This window comes from Podarcis vaucheri, assembly GCF_965113315.1.
Source record: "Podarcis vaucheri genome assembly, chromosome: 1".
NCBI classification, from domain to species: domain Eukaryota; kingdom Metazoa; phylum Chordata; class Lepidosauria; order Squamata; family Lacertidae; genus Podarcis; species Podarcis vaucheri.
In genome coordinates this window covers 135136525-135146685 of record NC_138759.1, presented here as the reverse complement: position 1 = coordinate 135146685, position 10161 = coordinate 135136525, and the positions used below count along the sequence as shown (strand labels likewise).

Here is a 10161-nt window from a genome sequence, read left to right as displayed (position 1 = left end):
CAGCCTCAGTTCTCCAAGGACCCCAAAGCCCAGGGAGCCAAGCAACCATCTCCTAGATCTACCTCCTGCTGATGACCCTGTAGATAGGAAGAGAATGGCAATGCTGCCTCCAGCTCCTCTTCCAGATGTTCCCAGAGCTGCTGAGAAATCAAGAAGATGCCACAGGGTTACAGTCCCCCCCCCCCACTCCATCCCAATAAAGGGCATCCATCAGGTCAACACAAGTGCTAAAACGGGGCCTGGAGCCAGATTGAAATGGCTCCAGATAATCTGCTTCCTCCAAGAACACTCTGCAGCTGCTGCCCCCCATCCCCTTGCCCAAGAAGTAAATGATAAGAGGCGGGACTAAACTTCTGGATCCAGGGACAGTCTCTTCAAGAGAGGCTTATTGCCACCCCTTTGAAGGCAGAGAACATAACTCACTCTCACAACAAGGCAGCAGCTGTTCCTAGAGCCATCCAGTCAGTCTTGCTAGTGTTTGTCAGCCTTGATGGGCAGGGAGAAAGGTATGCAGTTGGCCTCAGCACCACAAGGGTGCTGTCTGTCACCAGGCTGCAACAATGGAAACTGACCCCACAGGTTGGAATCTTAACAGTTCTCCCAGGACTCCTAATGAGCCTGGACTGTGATGTTGGGTTTGGCGTGGATCCAATGAATTTCCCCCTCAAAGTGCTTTTGCAGCAGGCTAATAATGGAGGGGCACTGGTCAGCACCAGCCCATTTGCCAGCTCCGCTGCTGGAGACGGTCAGAAATTATTTAGAGGATGGGTCTGCTTTCTGAATGTGCTTAAACTTCTATTGAAACAATTGGGCTTACTGGGGAAATGGGGAGGCTAAACTTGGAGTGAATTGTGCATTAGACCCATGGCATCTTTCTGCTCATGAATTTCCAGAGACTAGATTCCAATATAGGGGTTTGTGACATTGGAGGCTCCCCACGATTGAAACGTGGCCTTCTCCATGTCCCAGAAGTTATTGCAGTGGGGCTGCTGCATGTAGGAACCAGACCCATGTGCTGAATAGATGCACAAGAAGTTTGTCATCTGGCAGAGGGTTCATGGGAAAACCATTTCCTACCCGGGCAGCTTGTATCTGTAACTACATTTACCATTAACCGCCACCTCCCCCCCGCCAAGCTACTGAAAAACTGGCTGGAGCATTCAAAGGCACGATGGTAAGTAGAAACTGGGTTGTGAGATGGGTGCATGACAGAGCAATGATGTGCCTGCATGCGCCTTGCCTTTTGTGACCAGCAGTGAGCCATGCAGCCGTCAGGGCTGGGAGCAGCTGCTGCTTCAACCCCTCTGACCAGCAGCTCTTGCCTCATCCTGAGACACAGGACTGGCGATGGAAGCAGCGGGGAGGCAGAAAGCACCTTAAGATGCAACCGGGAGAGAGAAAAGCAAAGCATTCAAAAGGCGGCCTCAAATTAGTGCTGGAATTTAATAAAGTTGTAGAACACCCAACACATATATAAGTGAAAATCTTCAGAGGTTTCCCAGTACCATTTTACTGATAAGTCTACTTTTTTAAAAAATAATACTGCTTAACAAAATACAACAAAAACAACTTAATAAAAACCATTAAGTGGCTTACATAAAAACAACAATTCACCAACTGCATCCAATAGCATTTGAAAAACCAAAACTACACAAATAAAAATTAGGAGCCAGAATCCAGGAAAAATTGGGTAAGCCTGCATATTTTAAGGAAACATTTAAAGCTAATTGGCACCTCCACATCACAAATTACCTGAGGGAGGTCACTCCAGGGGGTAGCCTGCTGTCCCTGAAGAGGCCCCCTTATGTGCTGTTGCCAAGGGACAATGGCGTGTTCTCAGTAAACCCATCTTCTGACCTGGTGGTCATAAGCAGGTGGAGGTGGATGCTTAGGATGGCTGTTCCATCCAGTAGGTAAGCCGTGCCATTTTGGTCACATCTATCCTATACATTTGAAGCACATGGCTTCCCCCAAAGAATCCTGGGAACTGTAGTTTTTAAGGATGCTGGGAGTTGTTAGCTCCGTGCAGGGCAAACTACAGTTCCCAGGATTCTTTGTGAGAAGCCATGTGCTTCAAATGTGGCATGGCTGTGATCTAATTCGGCTGCCCACAGGCCTAGCCAAAATAAATGATTTCAGTGGAGCAACAGGGCGTACTGTTAAGAGGTGGCGACATCATAATGCCGTAGAAACATTCTAAACCTCTTGAGCTTCCTGTGAGCCTTTCAAAGCACTGGGACAAGTGACCTGTCCAGCCAAGGCTGTTCCTTACCAATTAATCCTTCCTCACCAAGGAGGAAGAAGAGGATGACCGAGGAGAGAGAGTGGATGAAAAGGATTCAAGACGAAAATGTGCACCTGAAAAATCAGATTCGGCTGCTCAGGGAAAACTATGAACTCCGTGCTATGTTGGGTCAACAGTGTGACAACAGCAACCAAGTCCAGTTCTTAACGTATCCAATTTCTCCTGCGTATACTGATGCCGGTTTATTGGTAAAAGGAGGTAAGGAGCAAGATCTACAAATTTACTTACCAGACATTTTAGAAATAAACAAGTGATAAGCATATTCCTGCCTCTGTGTGCGTTTGAATTTATATGTGCAGCTCAGCCAGACACGGCCTAGTCTGCCCACCTGCGTAAAATGCTCATTAAGAGGCATTTGTGATAGGAACCTGCCTTGGCCGTTGGACGGCCCCGTGATCCCAAGGAGAGCTGAGTCTCCTCAGCACCTTCAAGTTTCAGCTTTTGAGCAGAACTGGATGAAACGACGTAGGCTTAGCAAGCACATTAATTTCATTTGTATGAAATTTCGTTTCATTTTACTTTTAATTTGTATGCCGCCTTTCTGTGTTACTATACACAAGCTGAAGAAACAACAAAATAGACAGCAAAGAGCATACACATAATAGCAATCTGATCCAATACAAAAAGTCATAATAAAAATATAAGTTTAAAATAAACAATTTATATCAAATAAAGCAATATTAAATAATCTATTAGAAATAAACTATATACATTCACCAGCGCCATTCATAGCTTTAGTTGCAAAGGCAAAAGTAGACACGTCTCTGTCTTGGGGAGCTGACAATGTCCTTTCCTGAAATCATGAAAGTGGAGCAAATTCCAGTCTTTGTATGCAACAGTTCCTGACCAGACGATGGCCACTGTCATCTGGTTTAGGTACTTAAATATTCAATTGCACCTCTACCCGTGTATAAGGTGGCTAACAGCAAAGAGTTTTGCACAAAAAATGCAATGATAACAATAAAACTAGGTAATATTTTTTTTGAAAATTAAAAGTATCCAGGTTTGTGTCTTAACATGCTATTACGCAGTATAAAATTGGGTTTTGTTTTTTAAAAACGAGCTGGAGGCTGATGTGGCTGAAATTTGAGATCTATTCTGAGGAGGGACATAAACACGTGTAGTTGGAGTGGGGGAATGGTTGCAAGTCAGAGGAATCGACACTTACCCTGAAGGAACTGGGGCAGGACAGGATGTTATGTCTGCTACGCCTCTGGGGTCTCCCTCCCCCCACCTGTCCAGGCATCCATCATTCTCCCCTGCTGCTGCTGCTATAGCAAAAAAGGTGCAACTTACTTGTTGCAAAAAAGGGTGCAACTTAGTTCAAGAGATGGGGAAGAAAGATGGCCCCAGAAAAGACAGAATCAGTGTTGAGAATTGCTTCTGCTGAGTCAGTACTATTTAAAGGTAAGGGTAGGTATGGTGTCTGTGTGTATTTGAGGGGGTAGAGAGAGGAGGGTCCAAGACATTTTGCTGCATGTGGCGCTGTAGCAACCCCCCCTCTACAGCCACCCCCTCCTCACCACCAAGGTGTGTCACAGCCAAGGTTGGTCAAGTTGTTTTGATGCCTGAGGCAGAAAAATGCCTCAATTGCCTGTTCTGGGGAAGTAAAATTCCAGCAATAATAAAGGCTGCTTTAATGAAATTCTCTCCCTCCCCCCTCAGATAAGATCCTCCTTGGGGCAGAGGAGCCAATCTATCTCCCTGTCTTTACAATAAGCCTGCATATTGGGCTGTTGCCATATATTTGGCAGCAATTGTGATTTTCCTCTTCCATATTCTCTCAAGAGGAGTGGTTTGCCTGTTCTATAAAATAACATCTCATCCTCAGACACATAGGACAAATATTTGGGTACCTTCCAAGCTGCATTTTTAAATTGCATAACCTGTCTCTTTAAGGGTGTACTTTAATCTCAAGTTAATTTTCTTCTCTGGAACAGAGACTCTGACACAGATGTCAGTCAACTACAAATACACAAACTGCATTCCTTGCTGTAGTTAACAAAACTGTATGTGTTGTTGTTGTAGCTCAGTATCTCGGAAGAGAAGATTTTGGTTACTGCTCACACATCATCTCCAAGGAGCCCACTCTTCTGCCCAACCCCAGTGCCCAGTCTCCGCTGAAGCAGCTCCAAAATGAGCCTCCCCCTTTTCAGCCTAGAAGTGGAGAAAAGAAACCCGGACATTTGTCAAGCATGTCGTGCTCCACCATTGGAGGAAAACAGCTGGAGGAACCCACAGAACTGATGGGACTCAAGAAAGCGTGGCTGATGGACGGCCCTTTCCCTGGCGGCGATAAGGCTCAGACACCCCTAGCACTAAGCATGGGTAAGAAATGGTCACTAGATATCCACTCTGGGGAGGGGAAGAGGGTGTGGCAGTTTATTTTATGGATAATTTAAACAGGTTCCAATTTCAACCCATCAGATCAGACATAGCATTGGTTAGTAGCAGCTATTGCATGTGATAAAGTCCTATCTCTGGGCCTATTTAAATGATAGCCAGCTTCACGTGAGATGCTTTCCTCCCTGCTGCCACCAGACACTGGTGTTAGCCCTGTGCCTCCCTGCGTGTGACTTGTAGGTCATGTCACTGGTTTGCTAGCTGCAGAAGTGGACATTTCTGAATGTCACAGCTATTGGCATGGTTTGTAGTGGTGTACAAAACTACATAAATTGTGTTGCCTTCCTGGTTAGGCTGTTAACAGAAATCCATTGGCAGTTGGTCTGAAGAAGGGAGGGGAAGGGGCACATGACGCAGCTCATAGTGCTGTCAGTCGGGAAGGCAAGGGAGACGCAGCAGGAGGGAAGCCACATTGTACTGGGGTTGGAAGGGGCCATCAAAGTGTGTAGTATCCAGACCTATTGGTCAGGGAAGAGCATGGGAGACTCTCATGCATCAGCATTTTGTCTTGATGTTTCTTTGAATTTGGAATAAAACTTTTGCTAAATGTGCTTTGTTGTAGCTCACTACAAGGCTGCAAGACTACTCGGTTCAAAAGACACGGCGAGTCATTCACCATCATGGACAGAAGAATTAGCTTCCTCCAACCCTACACGCTTGGCGAGCAAGGAGGAAGCTCAGACCACATTTTCAGATGACCTCAAAATACGCAAAGGAAGTTCTTCCTTGGGGATTTCTGAAAGGCAGTCCTATCACCTTTTGGGCAGTGCCCAGGACCCAAGCGCAGGCAAAGCACAGCTTGAATCTCAAGAGATGCCCAGGAAGAAGAGAGTCTGGTTTTCTGATGCACCAGACACAGACAAGTTAAGGAAGTCCCATACGTTCTACTTGAATGGTAATACTGAGACATGGCATGGGGCTAGTGTAAAAGACTGGTGTACCCCCTAGTGTACCCCTTTCCCCTTCCTACTGCAGATGTCTTCTAAAAATCTGGTAGTTGTTTTTTCCTTTGACATCTGGTGGCAGGGTGTTCCACAGGGCAGGTGCCACTACTGAGAAGGCCCTCTGCCTGGTTCCCTGTAATTTCGCTTCTCGTAGTGAGGGAACTGCCAGAAGGCCCTCTGCACTGGGCCTCAGAGTCCGGGCTGAATGATGGGGGTGGAGACGCTCCTTCAGATATACTGGGCTGAGGCTGTTTAGGCCTTTAAAGGTCAACACCAACATTGGAATTGTGCTTGGAAACTTACTGGGAGCCAGTGTAGGTCTTTCAAGACCGGTGTTATGTAGTCTTGGCGGCCGCCCCCAGTCACTAGTCTAGCTGCCACATTCTGGATTAGTTGTAGTTTCCGGGTCACCTTCAAAGGTAGCCCCACGTAGAGTGCATTGCAGTAGTCCAAGCAGGAGATAACTAGAGCATGCACCACTTTGGTGAGACAGTCCGCAGGTAGATAGGGTCTCAGCCTGCGTACCAGATGGAGCTGGTAGACAGCTGCCCTGGACACAGAATTGACCTGTGCCTCCATGGACAGCTTTGAGTCCAAAATGACTCCCAGGCTGCACACCTGGTCCTTCAGGGGCACAGTTACCCCATTCAGGACCAGGGAGTCCCCCACACCTGCTCGCCTCCTGTCCCCCCAAATTAGTACTTCTGTCTTGTCAGGATTCAATTTCAATCTGTTAGCCACCATCCATCCTCCAACCGCCTTTGTTCCAATTCAGCAGCAAACAGCGGGGTTTCCCCAGGGAAAGTGGCAGGTCCAAAAACAAAACAAAACAAAACAAAACAAAACAAAACAAAACACCCTGCTCAGACCTTAGCGTGGAAAGCATGGACACTTTTCAAGAAAGCCTGGTGCAAAAGGAAGTCTGGATGTGCCCTCAGATAACAAGTTCACCAACAGAATATAGATGGATGAAAGTGTGATTGGCATCTCAACTACCAAGGAGATATATACATTTCAGACAAGCCTGTTTTTAATATAAGCTCTGGCCTCTTATAGCAAAGGCCCAGTATATCTACGAAGTAGCCTCTTTCTTTCACTTCCTTGTAGATATAGAGATTACTCAGAACAGCAAGAGGAATGGGCGCATCGTGGGAGAGATTGCCTTCCAGTTAGACAGGCGCATTCTTGCGCATGTGTTTCCTGGCATCACAAGGCTCTACGGGTTCACAGTGTCCAATATTCCTGAGAAAATCAAACAGGTGAGACCCAGCACTTTGAGGTAAATTTGTCTTTTTGTCAAAACGTTAGTCACTTAGGTCTCAGAGATTTAGTGCAAAGCCTGCTTGGCCATAAAACAACTTCCTAAAGACGTCTATCTATTGTTATCACTCATTATCACTCCATACCCAGTTGTTAACAACACCACACTATCACATCCTGTTGAAAAAGCAACCATACCCTGTATTACCAGGGTATACCTTAGTACTTTCAGTTAACTCTTAATGACCGCTCCCCGCTTAAAATGGGGGGCGCCCTTTGCGTGGACGCGTGCAGCCCCTAGATCTGGAGCGGCTCCAACAGCATAGGCTTCGCTTTGCCTTCCCCCAGGTGGGATACCTGGAGGTCTCCGCATACCTCAGTCAGTTGTCCAATCCCACCTGGGGGAAGCGTTGCCAAGGAGACCAGGCCAGGTAGGGGAAGGATTACCTGCCCACACAATAGAGGGAGGATCTTACCTAGGAATCCTCACTTGGCTCCAGAGCTTCTCCAGGAAGGACGTCGCTGGACTTCCTCGCTCCAAAAGGTAACCCCGCCTGTCCACGCAATGCAGCAGAAAATGACAGAGCAGATTTGTTCATAGGTCTGGAAAAGATTTACATTTCTGCTAAATTCAGCTAAGCTCCTCCTTAGTTTCTACTAAGTGCAGATAAGAGCCATATTTAAATTGTTTTAACTGGAATGCATATGAGAATGAGAGGGAAATTATTGGTCCATATGGTGCCTCCAAATTTATTAGATCCTTATGGGCAGGGCTGGCCCCAAACATTTTGGCACCTGAGGCAAACCACAAAATGGTGTCCCAAAGTGAAGATCTGCCTTGTTAGGAACAAGGTGGGCAGGAGACCACCAGCCCCCTATTAGCCAAGAGGCAACTGTAGAGGCACTGGCAAGAGGCTGCCCAGGCAAAGGCCTCCAAGGAATGTGCCACAACGTTTGCTTGTCTACACTTCCACTTGTCGTGCTGCTTTCCCCCAAGGAAAACCTGCTCTTTACCACTGAATAGGTGCAAACATCAGTTGGGTTTTCTGTACATTGATGCTTGCAAAGAGCTGGTTTTCCTGGGGAAAGTGGAGGGGCAAACAGAAAGGGTGGGCGAGCCTTTTGTAACGGAGGCATTGCTCTGACACAGTGATGGGGGGATTCCAGATGGGGGCTTAATCCTGCAGATGGGCCATAGAATTTATTTTGAACCGTATCAGATTTTTTTCCTGGGAACAGCAAATCCTAATTGGGGGTGGTGGTGGAATACAGGCGAGTATTTTGACGTCAATGGCATGTGAATCCTGCAAAAAAACTTGCTTGCGCTGAAGCAACCATTCCATAATAAAAACCAGTCTGGAAGCAGCCATAATATCAGTAAACCCTTCCTTGTTTAGTTTTTGCATAGCGAAATTCTGCCCAGCAATTATCACTTCATTATATTGTTTATCTTTGATTTGCTCTCTTGTCTCCTAAAAGCTGGCAGTAATTAAGTCCATGTTGCCCTGCATCTCTCTGTATCTTTTTAAAAAGCTATTTCAAGAGTCTCAGAGGGAATTCTGGCCGGTTCCACTTAACCATAAATATAATACTGCAATCATTCATAGGCAACTAATATTCCCACAGTGACTTCTTACTTACTTGGTGTGTTTATCTTGTTTTTGCAGCAGTTATTGCTTGGGATGTGTCTGCTATGGTTGCTAGAAGTCATCAGATTTCAGTAGAATTATTGCTCCTAACTCAAACTGCGATGCATTATCTGAAATTTGGATAGCACAACATTGTCTGAGGTGTAAACAACCCCAGTGCAGTATTTTAAATAAATTGCTTTTCTTTGAGCTGCTGCTTTGGTGGACACTTTCAGTTTAAATTTCCTCAGCTAATTTACTATTCCCAGAAAAATTCTGAATATCCTGTGTGGATTGGGGTATCATTCAATGGGCAGAGCTCACGTCTTGTCAGATTCTGGAGACAATTTCTCACTGAGAGAACTCTGTTTCCCAAAATACACACTTACTGTTAATATGTCCACAAATCCATGCCCACTTTGGTCTTCTTTGGTGGGACCCAAGATAATGATATAATCCATTAATGTGTTTGCACTGGTAAAATGCTTGTGTATCATGACCACAATCTGAAATCAAATTAAGCACTCGTAGGTTTCTTGATTTTAGCAACTGAACTTTCAAAGCACAGACCTTTTCGCTTCCTGTTTTGTTAATAAATTCCATTTCTGCATCCATTACTTTACTCTTTCCCCTCTTTCTCTCCCCCCCCCCCAATATTCAGACCTTGCCCAAATTGCACTGAGCTTCATAGTTTGCCCTATGGCAGGCAGAAACTTGTTACGAACGTCTAAAATTTCTTCCCTTACAAAACAATGCAACAAAACTTTTGATTTAACTTGACCCTATTTCTCCTCTGCTCCTATTGATGCTAAATTAACATTAGGATCTTTAGCCCTTCCATAAAGTGCTAGCGATAGCTTTTTTAAATGTATATATGTATGTGTATATGTGTGTGTATATCTAATGAAAATACCTAGGTCTCCATGAAATCCCTAGATGGCTCTGTGGACGAGAAGAAGTACCGAGCCATGACCCAGCGCTACCTGGACCTGACTGCTCGCCTGGAGAAGATGGGCTACCACGTAGACGTCCACCCGGTCTTCAGTGAATTCCTCATCAACACGTACGGCATCCTGAAGCAAAGGCCAGACCTCAGTTCCAACCCCTTGCACAACAGCCCCGCGGACCTCAGGAAGATGGTGATTGACATTGTCCCATCCAAGTTCCTTGGAGATACCTTGCTGCTCTTGAACTGTTTGTGTGAACTTTCTAAAGAAGACAACAAGGCCCTGTTTGCCTGGTAGTAGTGCACCTGCTGCAGCTCTTGCCCTCAAATCTCTACGGAAAGAACACACAAACAAACATAGCATATATGTAATAAAAGGATATCTGCTGAAAGTGGGCATGGAGTCGTGTGGATGCTTTTTGTATCAGGCTCCTGCTGACTTGAGTTGCTCCTTGTTCATTTGCTTTCGGTTAACTGTTACTCTCTTGTTTTTTTATCGACTCTGTACTTTATATCTGACTTGTTCATAGCTGCTATGAGAGCCACATTTGGGCTAGATGGCGCATAATAAAGTTTAGTAAAAATAAACTATATAAGAAAATAAATGTAGTTGTTAGCACTCAGTTCACAAATGCCAAATTAAAGTGCTGCATTGTTTGTTACATAAGGAAAGAC

General features: G+C 45.5%; 1 protein-coding gene across 1 annotated transcript; it reads left to right on the top strand.

Moving 5' to 3' along the window:
- Positions 1–2186: 2186 nt before the first annotated feature.
- SPATC1L (spermatogenesis and centriole associated 1 like) lies at positions 2187–9881 on the top strand. Its single transcript, XM_082231431.1, has 5 exons — positions 2187–2503; positions 4334–4633; positions 5271–5603; positions 6760–6911; positions 9458–9881. The coding sequence occupies exons 1-5, from the start codon at positions 2308–2310 to the stop codon at positions 9782–9784; spliced, it is 1308 nt and encodes a 435-aa protein (XP_082087557.1). The 5' UTR covers positions 2187–2307; the 3' UTR covers positions 9785–9881.
- The last annotated feature ends 280 nt before the right edge of the window (positions 9882–10161 follow it).